Genomic DNA, 20,699 nt, shown 5'->3' on the forward strand with positions numbered 1-20,699 from the left:
TTCTGACATTTTATTTGCTTGTGGGGTGCTTGAAATGGAGGGAACTTGGTCTGAGAACGGAGAAGAAACGTATTTATGCTGTTAGATGAAGGTACTGGGGTTTGTGTGTAGGTGGGTGGTCATAGTGTGTGTGGTGTCAGCGGTCGCTTCCAGCGGTGTGTTTGTGTGTGTGTTTGTGTGTGTGCGAGGCGGGGGGGCTTCAGAGCTACTGTTGAATAGAGAACAACAGCACTGACTTTAAGTCTATTTATAGGAGTTTGTGCTGTTGCATTACGGTCGAGTAAAAGAGGGCAGAGGCCAAGAAGCATGTGCTGCACGACAGCTGCCTCATAATGGCCCTGTGGTTTCCAGAACAGGATGGGTGGGTTCATCGAGTGCTCGCATGTCTGAAGTTTAGCCCTGTGTTAACACAAAGACACTGTGCCTGTGTGTTCGTGCACTGCAGGATTGGGCATTTCGGGTGCCGTTTTATTGGCATTGCCTCGACTCATTTAGAGCCATAACAGGCATTATAACTGTTACTCGGGCTATTTGAAAGTCGGCAAAGCATACAGACATTTGCAGGACAGATGATAATTAAACTGCATGCAGAACCAAGCGTTCCCGGGGCCTGCATTTTTACGCATGCAGACAACTTGTTTCCAAAACACTATTCGTATTATTGTTCTTACCCTTCTTTTTGCTTACATAGGAATTAACAAACTTCTACTGATTGTTAAATACTCACAGTTCTTAATTAGAAGGCTGTAATGCACAATTACTTTATGCAGGTGCCCTGTATGTATAGTCTATTATCATCTCAAGGTTAGATTAGACTAAGATCCACATAACACTTACCAGAAATATGGAAGTCATTAATAATAATAATAATAATTAGTACATTAATACATGTAGTATTTCATTGAGAAAAAGCAGAGAATGTGCAACAGAGAATGCAGACATGAGACAATGTGTAAAGCAGCTTCACATTCAGGTCTTGCCACATTTGACAAGTTCACTTACCTGATTGGTTTTGGGTCATTGAACCAAATTCAAGCAGTTTAATTTGTTTTGTTCTAGCGGTTTTTCAATTTTTTTCTCTCTGTGCAGGAAACCCCCCTGAGCTCTCATTCTTTCAACTCCCCCACTATCAGGGGTAACTTTACAAGTCTTCTGATAAAAACCCCCTTTTCTTGTTAAAAAGACCCCAAGTGACTATTCAGCACTCGTCTAAACGGGTGTTAATTCCTGTTGTGGTACCATATCGCTCCATGGTTCATGTTGCTACTTCGTCTTTCAAATGACACATAGCCTATTTAACTATTAGATGGACTACTACTAAGAATAAACATTTGGCTGTGATACATGACTGTCTTATCTTGAGTGTAATTACCTCCCGAAAATGCCTATAAGAGTGCCAGTGTAGTGTTTAGCAAGGATCTTCTGGAAACAATCACTGGTGAAACACAACGCAGCACTGTGCAGATGATTCCAAATTGTCACTCAGACTGGAGAGTAGGGTGTTGAAGAGCTACTCATCTGTAGCCTTGCACAGTAATCGTCATAGTAAAAAAGAGTGATTAAGTAGTTTTAAAGAGTACAGAAGGGGGATTAAAACCAATAGCCAACCACATTACTATGTATCTAGACTAAAACCCATTAGCCCATTACTCTGGAGTATCCTAAATAGTAAAAGTACTTGAAATCTGAGAGGGAGTCTGGTTACATTGTGGCTAAATCACTATGTCTGCTTTTGAGGCTGAGTTGCCACTAATGGTCTAATTCTGCAGTAAAGGAGGGCAGCATGGTGGCTCAGGGGCAGGCCCTTCATATTCTGGTCCATGTTCTGCAGGTTTCCCCTGGGTACTCTGGTTTCCTCCCACAGCCCAAAGACGTACAGTTAGCCTAAGTATTATGTATAAATGGCTGGCAGTGTGCATATGAGCACTGCAGGGGACTGGCATTCTGGCTCACTGTCTCCAAGCACTATAAGCAGCTGGAAGATGGGTAGGTGGGTTGTCTAAACTGGTAAGTACAGTAGTGCGGTAAGATTTCTATTCAGAAGTATCACCTTAAGATGAGATGAGATTAGATGAGATAAGGCGAGATTAAGATAAGATTAGATTAGATTAAGTAAATTGAACCTTTATCAATCCCACAGTTGGGAAATTCGAATTGTTACAGCAGCCAAAAGTACAGAATCCTAATGATCCGCCCTTATGACAAAGTGTAAAGCATTTTCAATATTATTTACAGTGAGAGAAATAATTATTTGGCTCCCTGCTGAATTCTTAAATTGAACCATTAATAAAGAAGTGAGAAGTCTATAATTTCACTGGTAGGTTTATTTCAGTTACAAACCAATTTCTCATTTATCTAGGGAAATAAGTATTTAATCCCTTGGAACACATGTTTTAGTACTTGGTGGAATAACCATTGTTTGCAAGCACAGCTGTCTGACATTTCTTGTAGTTGGTCACCAGGGTTGCATGCAGATCATCAGGAATTTTCATCCACTCCTCTTTGCAGACCTCCTTGAAATCTTTAAGGTTTTTTAGGCTGTCACTTGGATAGACGAAGCTTTAGTTCCCTCCATAGGTTTTCTATGGGATTAAGGTCTGGAGACTGGCTAGGGCAGTCCATGACCTTAATGTGCTTCTTCTTGAATCACTCCTTTGTTGCCTTAGCCGTATGCTTAGGGTCGTTATCTCGCTGGAAGACCCACCTGTTGAAGGGGTGGCTGAAGGAAGGAGGTTCTCATCCAAGATTTTACAGTACATTGCCCCGTTCATCTTTCCTTCAATGCGGTGCAGCCGTCCTGTACCCTTGGCAGAAAAACACCCCCAAAGCATAATGCTTCCACCTCTGTGTTTGACAGTAGGGATGGTGTTCCTGGGGTTACAGTCAGCAGTCTTTTCCCTCCAAACATGGCGAGTAGAGTTGATGCCAAACAGCTCGATTTTGGTCTCATCTGACCACATGACATTCCTCCAAGCCTCATTGGTATTATTCAGGTGTTCACTGGCATACTTCAGACAGGCCTGAACATGGGCCCTCTTGAGCAGTGTGACTGTGGTCCCTGCTGCTTTGAGATCATTAGCGAGCTCCTCCCGTGTAGTTCTGGGGTTAGCCCTCACTGTTCTTAAGATCATTCATGCTGCATGAGATGAGATCTTCCTTTGGGCCCCAGAGGGTAATTGACAGTTATTTTGTCTTTCTTCCATTTGTGAATAATTGCAACAACAGTTGTCACTTTCTCACCAAGCTGCTTGCTGATGGTCATGTAGCCCATTTCACGTTTGTGAAGGTCAACAATCTTGTCTCTGATGTCCTTAGTCAGCTCTTTGGTATTTCCCATAGTGATAAGGTTGAAGATGTACTGTAGACAGGTTAGTGACCCAAGAATACCATTTAATAAGCAATCTGTTTCATCCATGTCTGATATTTTCTGTCCATCAAGCAGTTATTTGCCCCTGCTTGATTTTGGTTGTATTTCATAATCATACAAGAATAACACCTTTTCTTACACTAATAACATTTTGTTCAATGCACCTGCACCTTAACACAAAACAGTGTGGTAATGCCATCACATGATGTACAGGAATAAACCATAGGGTGCTTATTAAAAATGTAATTGACACCTGTAGCATTGTTTTGGTGTTACCATAAAGGATATTAACTCAGCCATCTTCTTCAGTCATGTGACTGGGTCTCATTATGTTCATGCACAACAATGGTCACAAACCCACCTTTGGATATTGACAGAAAACTTGTGTACCTGGAGGAAGCCCTCAGAAAGATGAGTGAAACATGCTGACACTTACATTGTCACATACGCTCTCACTTTCTTACTCTCTCTCTCTCTCTCACACACACATACACAGGTTTGTAATTGTTTTTGTGGGGACTCTTCATTCATTTCTATCCGGAAAACATTAATCCCAACATGACGACCTTAACCCCTACCCAGCCCTAACCTTAACCATAAGTAACCAGACAACATTCTGATGTTGTGGCATTTTTCATTTTTTGATTGCATTCACAGATCTTTGTGGGGACCTGGAAAATGGTCCCCACAACATCAGAATAACAGATTTTTATTACATTGTGGGGGACATTTGGTCCCCACAATGTAATATTAACATAATCCACTCACACGCACACACACACACACAAACGGGGCTGTATTCAACCACACAAACTTGGAGGTGTGATACTATATTACCCAGTGAAATATAATGAAAATGTGAAACCTCTTATTATAAATGTACTCACGCGACAGCGCTCTCATCTTTACAATGACTAAAATTATAATCTTTGGTACTGAAGATAAAGACTTGATCTGCTGAGTAACAACACAATTAAATGGCTTGAGACAAGACCAGCAACCTAAAACAGTGGACCACTGGATTTTGTGATAGCCCTTAGGTAGATGGCTCATCAGTTAAATGGGAAATGTTCAGTGCCTATTAACAATAAGGCTATAGCAATTTTGAATAGCTACCTACCATTATCTTGGGCTGACACAAAGCCCTATCTAGCTCAATACAAAATGATCTGCTTGAGATAACAGCACTGTATTGTTTTAGTCGCATGTGATGCGAAAAATATGGCAGGAGTGGCTCTACTCCTAAACAGTGTTGGGGAGGTTACTCAGAACAGTAATCCATTACAAACAAAGGTGGAAAGTTCAGATCAAGAAAGACCAAGGTTTTGTTTCAACCAGCCAGTTGAGTACTCTGTGAATGTGACTCTTTATACTCAACTGGTTGGCTGAAACAAAATCTTGGTCTGGATTTATACATTCTGGACATTCCCAATGCTGCTGCTAAATAACCTTTTTGTCCTATAAAGTGTAAGCCTAGAAAGACAACTGCTATGCAAATGTTTCCACGTCTGATTGTAAACACTGTTATATCTCAGTTTGGGTGTGAAATAGTTTTTGGGTAGATGCATCAGAACCTCAAAGGACTGTTGTCAGGCTTACAGCCATAATGTGAAGAACCTGTATTTTTGTTGACGCCACCTACTTGGCCCTGGTGAAGAATTCGGAGAGAAAAGGTCATGCTCCTAGGAGTTTGCCAGGCTACGACAGATTTCAGCTTTCAGTTTGTCCTAGCAGAGCAGGGCTGTATCACACAGACACAAATCACATCTGCTTCGCTTGGTCAAAGAGCTGAAGTGGAAGAAAAACATCAATCATCTGAAGCAGAAGTGAAAAAGTATGCAATCACACTTTGGGTGTAGGAGGTGATGAGTCGGTGGCAAAAGACTGAAGAATTGATTCCATCCATTTGTCACCAGACTGGCTATGACACACGATCATGTATAGCAGTCACATGATTTCATGAAATCAGAGAACTCTTATTTTGCAGAGGCAAATTTCCCTGCTTCACATAGAAAACTGAAGGGGAAAAACACAACTTTCAAGTTCAATATAACTAATTATGATTAGATGATTTATTCATATTAGAAATTTGACAACCGGTAAAAATTAGCATTCTGTGCACCAATTTAAGTATATCTGTGCTGGAAAAATGAATAGCATAGAATTAAAAAATTCATGGTGTTCTTGTTATATTTATGACAATTATGAATCTGGGTGGTGGGGAGAGGGAGGAACGAACAAGGCTACACTGTAATTAAAAAAAGCAGCCGAAAAATAAACATTTGAACAATGCTCTTTATTTCTAAACCCCAAATGAGAAACTCTACGTGCACAAAGCGGCAAGTACATTTACCTAGCATTAATTTAGCTCACTATCTAACCTTGCAGCCTATACTTGATAAATGGTTACAAAAGATTTACAGGTATGTATGGATGAACTCTCAAGTCCAGCTTCTTTCCTATCATTTACCAAACTCAGTATCTAGATTTCCACCTCCTTCACCCAGCTGAACTCCTAGAAAGCAAAAACTTTAAGCCTGAAACCATTTCAACTATATAAATACGCAAGAACGTTTCTTTATTCTGGGTGAGGTCTCGTGTTTCCGCAGCTGCACAACGCTACAAACTGCCTATAATACGCTCAAACCTACCAAACCTTAGAAGCCAAGACCAAAAGCACCTGGCATAGTGACTTCAAATTCTGAAGCAGGGGTCACAATTTATTACTAAGGAATCACAATATATTTGGCCTTTTAAAATAATTTACAACTGGAGTATAAATTCTGCATTTTACTGTAGAGATATATAACCAAAAAAGCGCCGCGGAAAAGGGCAGAAAGGTAGCAAGCACAGCTACTGCCGCGAGCCGCCGTTAGCGCCACTGCTGCAGGGCACATTCCTTCAGAAGGCCAGAAAGGGAGCAAGCACAGCTACTGTACTCCCATGAGCCGCCGTTAGCGCCACTGCTGCAGGGCACATTCCTTCAGAAGGCCAGAAAGGGAGCAAGCACAGCTACTGTACTCCCATGAGCCGCCGTTAGCACCACTGCAGCCGCTGCAGGGCACATTCCTTCACAAAGCCAGAAAGATAGTAAGCACGGCTACTCCCGCGAGCAGCCGTTAGCGCCACTGCAGCCGCTGCAGGGCACATTCCTTCACAAAGCCAGAAAGATAGTAAGCACGGCTACTCCCGCGAGCAGCCGTTAGCGCCACTGCAGCCACTGCTGGGCACATTCCTTCACAAGTACTGAAATGAGCACAGTGCAAGTTTCAGTGCAAGTAAGAGTTTATTTTTCACAGTATTTACAAAACAAAAAAGTAAAGCTTTTGTACAATTTGTCTATTTCGAAATCCTCAAACTAGCAAGTGCTATCACAAAATAGTCCTATTAGTGTTCCCCATTAGTATTACTTAAATGCCATTAAAACTTTGGCTAGTTGTTATTTAGTCCCTGTGGGGGGGGGGGGGGGGTGAGGTGCCCTAAAGAGAAGCCATATTCACAAAGCTTTGTCCCCTGAGTTATTTAAGAACTTTATTCTCTATTATCACAAGTTTTTTTTCTAATGAAGCGACTGCAGACGGAGAAAACAGACGATTCTAGAGAAGCTTCATGTTCCACGTTGACAGGCTTTATGGAACTGGATTTAAAAAAAAGAGCAAATCTTTAAATAACTCCTGAGTTAATTCTTTGTGAATAATGGCTAGACTGTCACACTGTTTTTGCTTTGTGGTATTAGTGGATTTGGATAATGCATTAAAAACATACAAGTATTTACATTGCGTTAAGTAATGCTATATACAAATTCTGATGCTTTAACAGCTGAATAATTAAATATGGGCATTTTGCTCCTAATTCAACAAAACATCCACAGGTTAAAGAATTGCAACTTTTTACATTCTGTACTTTTTACCTGCTTCCTCGTCTCACTTTTTGGCCTAACCATGATGGTCTTGTATGTATGCAAACGCATGAGTTGGTTGAAATGATGACTTAACAATCAACATAATGCATCGTGGGAGATTTGCTATAATTTTTAGTAGTGTTTCTGTTTTACTATATAAAATAAATAAAGTCTTGATTTATCAGAACTACGCCTTTGATAAAATGTACTTTGTGTGGTTCATGTTGCAAACAAAGGTAAATTGTCTAATTAGGCCTAATCTCACATTTTCATTATCAAATGTTCGAAAAACTAATATTTCCTTTTAAAGAACAAATCTATAAAATAGTCACATCTTCATTTTGCCATTAGTGAAATTTCTTAACACAAAATTCAGCTGAGTATGACAAAAATATATAGTAACAAATCAAACACATTTGGTTTAATGATTTCAACTCACTTGAAGCTAATGCTTACTGATTAACTGGAACACAAGCAAGCAAAAATAGTTATATGCAGGGAACAGGACTGGAAGTTTCTGAAACTGACAATACAAGCCAAAAATTCATGGAAGTTTTGTTAAATTAGGGCTCACTGTAGAGGAATTTTAACTTTCAACCTCTGTCCATTACCACCACGTTAAGATCACATAGATAACCGATTCTTTGTCCTCTATAAGTTATGCATTAAAAAAAATCTAAGAAAGGGATTTCCTTGGGGGGCTTGTTGATAGGACCTGACATTTATAATACATGTATCAAGTGATGGGTACATAATCAGCATTAGAAAAGAAAGCATGTTTCAAAAGGGATTGCTGCGGAGAGAAGTGCAACTTTAACCAGCATGGGACAGGATGTAACTGGATGAATCTGACTATGCATGTAGGAGTGCACACGGAGGGCCACAAGCATTCTCAACAGAATGCAACGGTAGAAGGCAGCCACACAAAAGGAAAGCATCCCTTTAGATATTTTTATGTGTGAATTATTACATCATTTGAACATATCTGATGCATTTTGATACCCATTACACTTTGAAAGTCATAAAATACAAATAGTTGAAATTCTGTTTTAACACTGACAAAATGATGACGGTGTGGCACTCTGTGAATAAAACACATAAGATAAAAACAACTTTCACACTAACAGCAATTAAACATAGACAGAAGAAAATTACATTGATATATTAATTGAAAATGTGCATGAAATGTTGTGCCTTTGAACTGTAGAATCAAACTGTAGTCGGGATCAAACGGATACATCATGAAAAGTAACAAATTTGTTGTAGAGGAAACGAAGAACCTGGTTTGCCACCGTGACTGATTTTGTAGATACATGATGTGATATAAATCAGGCAGCAGAGCCACTGGCTTGTGGCAATGACAGACAACCATAAAGGATCGGTAAAGCAAAAACACTAAAATATAATGGCATAATTACAGACAAGCTAAACAGCTAAATAGGTCAATTAGCAAACAGATTACACAGAGAGACAGAGACAGACAGATAGATAGATGGATAGATAGATAGATGGCACAGTTTTTATTGCTGATACATTAAATATTGTAAGAATGCAGTAGTTAATTACAGAGGACCACAGCAGATGTTATGCTGCAAACTGAAAAAGTAAAAAACGAAGACATCTTCCGCAGTTGTTTGCTGAAACTGAAATTGCGGAAACTTTCTGTGACACCTTATATTCTCTCTGAGAGTCAAATCCTTAATGAATACATAGAGTAGTCTCCAGTATGCCATACGATAGGCAGAAAAATTCTAAGCAAGTACACTAGTGCAAAAAAAATAGCTATAAACACAACAGCTGAAAACTCTAAAATACTCCACTAGTTACAGTGGGGGACAGCTGGTATTTTTAAAAGTCACATTGAAAGTATTTTAATTAGCATCATATTCACACAAGGCAGTTTAATCTATTCAACAGAGATATGCAACTTTTTTTGCCAATGGTATCCAAATACATCAAGTCAGGGCCGTGGAGTCACCCACTGCTTCACCTCATGTCATAAAAATCTTAGTTTTAACAAACTATATTTGCAGATCAGCATCAGTCTCAATGCAATTCACTGTCCTTGCCTATATTTAATTTGGGCATTGAACATATAAAGGGAGGGAAAAGGGAAAATACTTATTATGTCTAATGCCAGATTATGTTATTCACAATATCACTTTTCCATTATGGGGAACCTGTCCTGATAACACTTTGCTATGTTTCATTTTCTCTTCTGGGTCAACATACATCATACACATGCACACATGCGTTCAGTCACCTAGAGTCACCCTGAATTCCCCTGAACTGCCCCTAGTTCAAGAGAGAAATCCAGAGGACAGGGGAGGAAGCCACACAAATATCTGGAAAACATACTGACTCCAGACAGACACAAGTTCTAATAACAGTATGTTTCTGTTTTCTAGACACCACAAAATGGAGAAATTGATTTCAGCTACTACTATTGTTTACACAAAACCATACCTGTGCGTGCCTCACCACTAGATACATGTACTTAAGTTCTTAAAGGTTTTGGCACTGCTCAGTTAAAGGTCAGTTAAACACTATGGCTCTTGGAGATTTAATAACATTCTTCTCCAATTAGCAACACCGATTAAAAAAGAACAGGAATTCAATCAAGAGCTACTCTGCCTCAGTTGTTTTTCAAAGCAACATCATTCTGAGTTCTTCAGCCAATCCTTATATTTTTGCTCTAGTTCATCTCTAGCAAATTGTATTCCACTAATTATGTGCCGGAGGAGAAAAAAACTACATGGAATGGCTGTGGTTTCTCAAGGAGACATCAGGGAGCAACTGCCATGTACAATCTGGCCTTGCATTAGGTAATCAGACATAAAAAGAGTGATTCTGAAAGCCCCTGTGAATCTTTATGAGGCTTCAAGATTTCAGAATCATCCAGGAGCTAAAGATGAAACAGGCAGACTCAGAATGGGATCTCCTGTTCTGTGGACTGATTTCAACCAACACTTCAGATCATTGCAAAGCATCATTATATTTATAAACTGTTGGTTTGGTGAATGAATATAAATCAGTGGGATCAGACAGCAAGCTGTCTGTCTGGTACGTTCATCATAAGAGGAACGCATCTGTGGGATTTGTGCCCCACATCACAGCAGAAGCGTTTGCTATTAATCACCAAAACCAATAGACATGGCTTTTGCGAGGTGCAAAAATGAATTAACGTCACCACTGGTCTTTCTTCATGGTCTCAGCTTGAGCTGTAAAATAAGCACTGCATTCCTCTAATGTTCAGGAAGACATAACGAAAAGCAGCTCATGTGCAAACAACTGAAGGCAGTTAGTCATGAAACAAACGTCCCGGCACCTTATACTCAAAAACCATACAGTATCAATGTGTGTGGGGCAAAGTTATAAAAATTCAGAAATAAAACTTTCAATCACTTGATTGAAAAAAAGAAAGAGCGATACCTTTTGTTTAAAAAAAAAAAATTATATACACCAGCAGTACTTACTACATTCAGATTAGCTGACAGGAAAGGATTTTGTCAGATCTGTATTATCCCAAGTTTTTTTTCTTTTTTCCCTACCAAAAACTCTTAATCAAGTCACTTGCATGCACAAAGGAAACCATTAAAAGCAGCACACAATCTGAATTAAACCCATGACCTACAAGCTCACGGCACATGGTGAGAGACATTTGGGCTTCTTAACCACATCGTCTGTCACCTGTTCCAATGCTGGCAAACCTGAGTACAGTTCTTGAATAACTGACTACACTTGCTCCCTGGATCAAATGAAATCTCCTTTAATAACATCCCAAAAAAACAGGAAAACATGACAGATGACACGACTGCTTTGGGAAATACATCCCAAAACCTCTGAAAGTGAAATTAGTGCCTGTTCAAGCAGCATTTTCTCCATCCTTGGTCTTGGACGACTGTGTACAGGTCTTCCTGCTCTCTCTTAGCTACTAACATGAACACAAAGAAAGCTCACTAAATTAGCTCCGTTATTAAAATAATTACTTTAAGCGCTTAGTTAAAATGAAAGTTTACATCTACTGCTCCCTTTGAAAGATGCAATTAAAATCTACTGCTCTAGGAGAAAGGCTTTAGCTATCTCTAAACAGTGTTACCAAAATACAGACTGTAGGTACCGTGAGTTTGTCGGAGGAACTAATAGATGTCTTGCTAAGATCATGAGGTGGGACCCTAAAGGTCTGGGTTCCGTTGCCGAATTACACAGTAAAGGCCAGCCAGCAGACTGATAGCAGCTGTTACGCTCCTCTTCGCACGCTGCGTGTGGCCGTCCTGAACGCATCCACGAGAGGACAGACCGTCGCTGACGTGAATGAAAGTGCAGGCGCTTCCAAGGTCGTGCATCTTCATTAGTGTGCGCTTGAGATGGCGAGCGACGACGGCGGTGGTGATGGCGCCCTGATGTGATGTGGCGGCAGGATGCTCCACAGACATCATCAGTGATTCACAGCTGCCGTCGAACACCAGGACTCTACATCAAATCTCAGTCCATTTACAGTCTCATCAAACAGATCCACCTGTCATTCTGAAAGTCCCTGATAGCATCGACCCTCACTCACCATGCTGTACAAGATATACCCTGGGATGGAGACTTGGAAACAGTCAATTAGTAAAGGAGAACAGGCAAATGTTTCTTCTATAATGGCCCTCTCTAATTGCTTTATTTATCGTTTTTTGCAGTTTCTGCTTCCTTCCAGCAATGCATGCATGACTCAACTCTGGAAAATGATACCAGATAACATGTGGTGTTCTCACAAAACGCTCTGAGACTGCACAAGGTACACGATGGCCGAACCCAGGCGTGTGCCTCAGATCTTGCTGTTCTCCAGGTGAGTGTCGATGTGCTTGATGAGAGCATCGTCAGGGTAACCGATGGGGAAGATCAGCTGACACAGCGGACAACTCCGGATGTCATTCTCCTCAGTTTCCATCCACAGCTGAAATCAATTAAAATCTCCCATTAAAATACCGTCACCCATGGCGGGCCTGTATGCTAACCTTTTTACTGAGGTAACTGCTTACATTTCTCACAGGTTTCATTTCTGTTTTGTTCATTACTTTTAGAAGGGTGGAAAAGCAAAGGTTTTGCTGAATAAATACTCAACAGACTTGGGTTATTAGCAGCATGACGAATCACTACTTTTGATGAATTAATCAAAATACTAAATTCATTTGTTTTGCAAAACTGCATGTTGCATTTCCAGAAATAAATACGTAATTCTCAACATCTTTCAGAACAACTTCAGCTTAACACTGGCATCTCTATGAGCAAGAAAAAGGTGTTTAAGTGACGCAGCTAAGCCTCCCTAATTCATGCAGATGTACTTTTTCCGGAGTAACGTATCAAAGAAAATTCCGGATAATCTGCGCTCTATGACTCACATTGATGGAGGGCCAAGACTGGGCGTGATCGGCGTGCATGTAGCCAGGTGGATGGCAGCTGAGAGTGTTTGGCCCTGTGGGGATCGGAAAAGCTGAGCAGGAAGATGGCCCCCGGACAGCGGATGTGGCAGCCGACGCCCCCAGGGTGCGTGGGGGGCTGCTGGAGTGGGCACAGGCCCACTCCTCCTCGTCTTCGGAGGACTGCGGCGGCGCCGGGGGCAGCAGTGGGGCGGGACCCGGAGGCGGATCAAAACGCAGATGGGGTACCTCTGAGATGGGAAAGGGAGGCTCGCGGCTGTGGCGGGGGCTTCCTGCCAGGCTACCCCCACTTCCCCCTGGGGGCCCAGGCTGGGGAACCCCTTGTTTGACGTAGCCCTCCGCATAGGGCCGGGGTTTGGGCAGCGTGGACACCGGATCCAGGGTGAAGCGAGGCGGCCGCTGGTAGGCCGAGGGGTCCGCCACCTCGGAGTAGCTGCGCCGGCCCTGGAAGCTGGCCCGCAGGTGGTGGGTAGTGGGCCGGCACGAGTAGGACGCCGGGCCGTCGGTCATCTCGGGAAGTGGTGAGCGGCGGTGGATGTCCGGGGAGAGGCGCTGGAGCACGGGCGAGCGGCGCTGGGGGATGGGGGAGTGGCGCTGCGGGATGGGGGAGTGGCGCTGAGGGATGGGGGAGTGGCGCTGAGGGATGGGGGAATGCAGCTGGACTGGGGAGTGCAGCTGGACTGGGGAGGCACAGCACAGGCGGCATGGGGTCAGAATGGGCCACATTTGGTCAACCACAGAGGGCAACAACCCAAAGATACTCAAACAAACAGATTACTTGCAAAAAAAAAGCAGCTCTCAGAATCAGAAACAGCTTTATTCGGCAAGTATGCTGGGGCACACAAGGAATTTGGTTGCTAGAGACTCCCTAGTACACAGACAATAAATCACACTATAACTACACAATCTGTTTGCATCCTTATCCCCACTGCATTTATTTATATTATATATATTTAGAACTGCTTATTCTGCTGTTTTTCTTGTATTGTGCTACAGTCCTGTGCACAGGGTTGCCAACTGGCTGGAGTGACATATTCAATCTGAAACAAGTCTGTATATACATGCACATGTATGTAACAGTCTAATTACCTTGTAAATAGTCTATAAGGTTTGCAAACTGCCCCAACGGTTTTGATGTAGCTGATTTTAGGTTTATAATGGAAAAAAACAGATTTGCCGTACGATTTCTTGCGTGAGCCTGAGAGTGTGAGCGTCACACCAGATGCGTGAGAATTGGAGACTATGCCTCCATCCACCCCCCCCCCCCTCCCTGCAACCATGGCACAAAAAATTCACTCTGGAACACATGACAATAAAGCTTGAAATCTGAACTCTATGAGGAGGACTCACACACTGCATTCCTTTTCCACTTTGGACCAATCAGCATATCCTAGTTTTCAGCCCAACCTTTATTCAAACCTTGATTCAAATTTTTTCGTCATCCATATGTGATGAGATTTGTGAATAAAAACTGCCTGTATTAAAGATCACTGATCGTAAGCTGAATGACCAGAATTCGTTGCCTTTTTCATGTTGCTTTCTGCCTCACACCTCAGTGGTTTTCGCTGCACATTTGTAACCCATTTTCCACTGAACACAATCATTCACTAATACTGCTTTCATGCTTCCTAGGCTTACTATGCAATCTTCCTCTAGCTTAATAAAAAGTATTCTTAGATTATTTTACTGTGTTCACTCATTTCTGGAATGACCTTTTCAAAGGTAAATAACATGCATTGTGTATCCTGCACAGAAAACAAAAATAAAAACAAAAATCCATAGCATTTACTTCTTGCTCAAGTTGTGTATCCAGTATCACAGAGAAAATATTCTTTGTGGTTGTGTGGTTAGGTGTGCAAGTCTTACAGATAAGAGGTAGGTTGCTTATGTTCTTTATCTTATACAGGAGAAAATGTAACAGTTTGTTAGTTTCTGTATGCTGTATTGTTTCAGTCAACAAAACAAAACACATGCCAGTGAAACAATGGAGATTAGCTGCTGGAATACGTTTGTTTTTTTCCTTTACTGCTAATGGAAGGTCGATTTCTGCTGCAGAGATTGAGATTACAAGTGCAGGATTGCTAACTTTGGTCAGTTGGCTGGCGTGAGATTTTCAACTCGAAAGAAGTTTGCACACACATGCACATGCATTTACATGTACAGTATGTAACATTACCTTGTGAATAGTCTGTAGGGTTTGCAAACAGCCCCAATGATTCTGATGCAGCTAATTTTAGGTTTGCAGTGAAATACAGATTTGGTGTAAGATTTCTTGCGTGAGCGTGTGAGTCAGAAATCGTGAGTGTCACGCCAGATGCGTGACGGCTGACAAGCATGCATCAGCACCCCCGCTTCCGACTTCACAAGCGCTGTTTACCTGTGAACACTGATCGAGGTGGGAAGTAATCTGCAAACCAGAATCAGGATGTCCTGGGTCACTCAGAGACGGTAGTTCGAGAAACGCAAAACTGTAGGTTTTGAACCTGTTGAACAGTGGGACGAGCGCGGCGCCACCTCACCTGGACTGGCCTGCTCCTGTGACATTTTCCTTAGGATCTCATTCTGCTTGGCGCTGACGGCCTGTAGGCGACTCAGCTCCTCCGTCAGTTCGGTGTAGGCCAGCGCCAGGTTCACCCTGAAGAATATAGGCCAGCAGGTGAATGTCAGCCCGGCACATGGTCAAAAATCGCAAACAATAATTTGCATCCAAGGCAAAAACAAGGAGGAAAGAACGTAAGAATGGGTTTATCGAACCAAGAACATCTCTTTTTAAATCAGTGTTTCTTAACCCAGTCCTCGTGGACTCCTATGCAGTCCATCTTTTTGCTCTATCCCAGCTCCCAGCCAATCAAGAATGCCTGATACCTGTTGGGAGCTGGGAGAGAGCAAAAATGTGGACTGTCTGGGGGGGGGGGGGGGGGTCTCTGAGGACTGGGTTGAGAAACACAGCTTTAATAGCTAACAATGAAACACAAGACAAGCCAAAACCTGTTACTTCTTCATTAAGAGAGCAGCTCGTGGAATTATGTTCAGCACAGTAAACATTACAAAAAGATTCATTCCTGTGCGCTGAGGTGACAGCAAATCTAGTGCAATTCAGGAACCCATAATGTGGATGTTTTTCGGAAATACAATTTGGTAAAGGGATGAAATGGATTTATATAAAAAATTATGTATATTTCATTGTAAATAAAACAGAGGAAAATTTGTGGTCCTGAAAGCAAAATCTAAATATTAGGTACAGTATCCATCCATGGCTCATTTGCTTAAAACTCACTGGGTGAGCTTTTTCGGTAGTCTGTACAAATGCCTTAAAAACAAATAAAGACTTCTATTATACATGGTCTTTGTGTAATAATTCTTTCTATAAATAACAAGCATTGTGTTGAAAAAACTAGGCACTTTGTGTTGTTACAAAATCTAAATATTTTTTAACTAATTATAAATTTAATAATTCCTCTGTCTGACTAAGATGCGAACAACCACACAGTTGCGCCGGAATGACTGGCTTAGCAGTGAGGTCACTAGCTCAGCACACATCTGAGAGGCCGCAAATAGACATGAACAACAAGTAGAGCAAAATAACCAAGTGTATCATTCTTACTGGTTTTTTTGGGTTTGAAGATGGGGGCGCGGCCACGGAAACGGAACTTCCCTTATATGTATCCACCATATTTTGCTCTCCATACCACATTAGAGGCATTAATGGCTAATATAACTGTAAAGGTTTGGCCTTTCGTACTGAAAAGCTCCCCGATCGGCATTCAGTCTCACATTTAAAGGAAAAGGGCCTAGTATGACCATTAGCCTTTGCAGAGCCTGCATTTTCTGGCTGGTATATTTTGCTTTGTCTTGAGATCATTTGGAAAATCTCAGCATCAGTAACTCTGTTTTCCATTTCTAATGTAGTCCTTATGACAGTCTGGTTCAGGCTGGAAGTGTGTTTTGAAGTGTCGACAATTAGCATAGGTTTTTCTGCTATTACCATAACCCTGTATCTATGCTAATCTTCCACTTGACCTTTATAAACTGTGACCCAGACCCATACCTCCTTGCATGTTGTGGAGATGAGAGGCAGGAGGTGATATCACTTCTGGGGAATTTGTTGAACGATTAAAATACTAAACGCGTTGAATTTGTACTAAAACAGACATGGTGATCACGGTCCCCTTTAGCACACAAACACCAAGTTATTTGCGATGTTTTTAAAAATAGAATCAGAACATTACATGACAGTACAGATTTGTCGTCTTGAAGTTTCTCTTTTTCTATTATGAGTTAATCTGCTGAAAGATGAGCGGTTTGCTTCATTCATGGATCTATTTCATCCAATTGAACGCGCGGTGCCGCAGAACAGAAAATGAGAGCGATGTCTGAAAGTTGAATCATAACAAACCCACGTTAGCGGTGAGAAACTCCTTTCAGAAACAGAGTAGGACCCTGCTGCAAGCATCTCTTTGGCTTCACGGCGCCGAGGCCGTCTCCAAAGGGCCCCAACCCCTGCTACTATTCGCTGAGGCCGTCTCCAAAGGGCCCCAACTCCTGCTGCTATTCGCCGAGGTCGTCTCCAAAGAGCCCCAAACCCTGCTGCTATTCGCCGAGACTCAGGCCTCCAAGTTTGCTTTTCAAAAGCTACCCGCTTTTCTATTTTCTGTATCCAAACCACAGAAGCACATAAGAAATCTATGCTTTTGACAGGCAACCGTTTTGTCCTGTATTTCAAAATTCACAGCAGCAAGGTTGCAAAAACCTCCTAAAATCTAAAAACATACACCGTGAAATGCTTAAGATCTCAGCAATCACTTTCAGCAACTATGCCTTAATGGTTTTACTCCAAATTCCCTAGAGTTTTGAAATTACTTTTTCTAGTCACACAACATTTATTACTAATGACCACAGCAACACGTTCCTAATTAGACAGCCAACATTTATGTCTAAAAATGGGGTTTTTATGCCAGGTCCTGTAGTGTGAGCAGATGTTTGCTTCCTCTCTACCCCTGACAAGCTCAAGATAGGTAAATTAGGTAAAATGATCTACATTAACGTTAATGATTAAAATAATGAATGATGATTTAATTAAATGCTTGCGTGAAGGCAGACTGGAAACCAGTGGCCACGTCTGATCAATAGGAACACACTGTTAAGGCGGAGATGGCCAGGGCACAGAGCGTGACCGACACCATACACAGCATGCACTGACAAAGCCACCCTACTGCACATCGTCTCAGTCATTTGAGGCAGAAAGCTGAAACGAGCAGAAACCAGCCACTGTAATGTGGTCTCGTAATGAGCTGGTGAACAAGACATTTTGCCTGTACGGTTTCTGTACAGACTGAACCAGAGTGAAATACATCGACCAAACACCTTACAAAAATTATTATGATGGAACACCCATGTTGCTATTGAGCACTCTGCAACAACATACTGTTATCTTATAGCCTTTCCTACATTTTTGCACGGTTTTTCAAAACTTTTAAAACCAGGACCTGGGCTATGGTCCCCTTATCACTAAAGGGCAATGTTATATTCAATTATTTATAAATAAGGTCTGCCCTGAGCAATTCCTGCTCCACAGGAGGACTCCCCCATGAATATGTTTCACTACAGGAATGGGGAGCCAGGGGGTTTAAATATTTTTCAGGAGGCTGAGATGGGATGTTCAATAATTAGCTGGTGTTGAAAGAGACAATTAAACCTTTGTTTTGAGAGAATAAATGAAAGGGAGGAGAGTAATGTACTGATTTGTTGGAGGCTAATGCCACACAGGGCATAGAACAGGCTGACGTATCAACAATGCAGTTTGTCAGGCTTTGCAGACCCCAAGGAAGACCCTTGATCTTGTATAAAATAATTTACTGTTCCAGTTATGTGCACAGAACCAAAGGGACCAAAGGGTTCTAAACTGTCGGCACAGCTATAATTGGAACTGATGTCAAGACTGTTTACCCCTACTCACCATTTGTCAGGATTTTTTCCTGTCAGTTTGTTAAAGTTGATAAACAATTCTCAGTTGTCACATTAGCCATCAGCTAAATTGAAGATTGATGTGATCACAGGTCTAACATCAGAAAGCCCTCACTTTCCTTTGCCCATCATTCACCTCTCCTGGAACAAGTGCTCTCGATTGCTATGCATCTGGAAAAACAACCTCGGCAACCATGCAACAAAAGCCAAGAACTCAACTCTCACCTGGAAGTGAGAATGACAACGTATTCTGAGGTACTCCATAAGGCTCTGACGAAACATTTCTACCCAGAATGGAAAAGGCAATGTGATGGAAAAACCTCTTCAAGATCAGCAACATATACGCATACACACACAGGTTTGTAATTATATCTTTCTGGGCAATCTCCATTTATTTCTATGGGGAAAACTCCCTACAATAATCCCTACATGACGACCTTAACCTCTACCCAGCCTTAACCTTAACCATAAGTAACCAAACAAAAAACGAGACTTTTGGCATTTGTACTTTTTTGATTGCATTCACCGATATTTGTGGGGATGTGAAAAATGATTCCCACAACATCAAAATAACAGATTTTTATTACACTGTGGGGGGACATATGGTGGTCGAGTTGTTTGTGTTCCAAGTCATATTTCCCCATAAGAAATAGTGTAAATGAATTTAACCCATTCCAGACCCCCAAATGATTTCCTATTTAAACTTATCTACCTCCTAACTAATGATGAAAATCATGATCAATGTAAAACTAATACACACATGAAAAAGCACAGAAACAAAAGCAATAAACATGAAATAAATGACAATCCCATACCCTGAAGCGAGAGCAGACACATGTGCACCACCTTCAAGTCTCGCTATAACTTCCTTTTTAAGTTCTGCAGTTGCTCTCACTACTTTCCTCTTTGGTTTACTGCTATCACTGCTCACTTTCTTAAGGACCATGATTACTGTGTCACTAAATGTACTGTAGATAAAGGACGAAAAAATTCACATCGAACATAAAAACACAGCTTTCACACGTCAAACTTAGTCGAGAGGTACTGCAAGACAGAGTGATTAGTAGGCACCAGCATCCCAGAAGGTCTGTTTGCTTTTGTTTCAGCCCATCAGAGACACAGTAGGTCTGTTTTGTTTTGTTCTGAGTTTTCAGTTAAGTTGTGGCTAGGTTTTTCCTGACCAACCCGTCCGAGGTCTGCATTGGTAGAGTTGAACGTGTCTCGACCCATACGAGTTTTACCAGTAACGGTCGAGATACAAGTCGTGAAAAATTCAACTGACCTGTTTGATGTCTGAGTTGGTTGAATAAAGAGGTGTTTGAGTTCCAAGGTTCTACTGTACATCATATTATAAAACTACGTTTGTGAAATTGTAAGAAAGTAATATAAAAATGACCATGTGCAGATGGAGTCGATTCCGTAATGCATATTCATATAAGCAAGGTGGGAACTTAAGATTTGTCAAGTTTTGTTTGAAAATCTATTACAGGAATATCACAGCAGAAGTGCACCCTTAGGAAAAAAAGTGATAGACACAAAAGTACAGTAGTAGTGGAAGATGCTTCTTAGATGAATATCAGCATGTATTTTATCGTTCATGATTGTATTCCCTGTTTGGTGGATGCATGTGGCTTTGGGACCGGTCTGCCGGTGCAGACACTTTCTCGTTAGTACCTTTGCAGATGCATTGTATAGGTGATGAGCTGGAACTGATCAAATTCTGTGAGAAATCACACCAAAAATGAAGCAACGTTGCAAAGTGGAAGCAAGGAGAAGGGCAGCTTCAACCACTTGATTTTGTTACCATGATAACTCATTTTAACTCAAATTGCCGAATCATTTCCAACCATTGCAGAAGCACTGTATGGATGATAAGCTGCAACTGATCAAATTTTAAGATATATCGCTTCACAATTAAAAGTGCTGCATAGTGATAGCAAAGAAAAGGGCAGATTTGAAGCTTGAACGTATTAGTGTGATATCTATAACAAAAATATCTGAGCGATCTTCAGCAGACTCATTGCACTGGCGAAGATGTAGACCT

General features: G+C 41.5%; 1 protein-coding gene across 7 annotated transcripts in view; it reads right to left on the reverse strand.

Annotated features, from left to right (window-relative positions):
- Positions 1 to 6,634: 6,634 nt before the first annotated feature.
- LOC111845161 (TANK-binding kinase 1-binding protein 1) overlaps positions 6,635 to 20,699 on the reverse strand; it is an 81,719-nt gene continuing 67,654 nt past the window's right edge. For all 7 annotated transcript variants that reach the window (XM_023814357.2, XM_072712469.1, XM_072712468.1 and 4 more), the window contains 3 exons: positions 15,211 to 15,326; positions 12,653 to 13,371; positions 6,635 to 12,207 (listed from right to left, as the gene is read on the reverse strand). In XM_023814357.2, coding sequence (XP_023670125.1) covers positions 12,079 to 12,207; positions 12,653 to 13,371; positions 15,211 to 15,326 — 964 coding nt within the window. In that variant the 3' untranslated portion in view covers positions 6,635 to 12,078. The remainder of the gene's footprint in view (positions 12,208 to 12,652; positions 13,372 to 15,210; positions 15,327 to 20,699) is intronic.

Source organism: Paramormyrops kingsleyae, chromosome 5, assembly GCF_048594095.1.
Source record: "Paramormyrops kingsleyae isolate MSU_618 chromosome 5, PKINGS_0.4, whole genome shotgun sequence".
Classification (NCBI taxonomy): domain Eukaryota; kingdom Metazoa; phylum Chordata; class Actinopteri; order Osteoglossiformes; family Mormyridae; genus Paramormyrops; species Paramormyrops kingsleyae.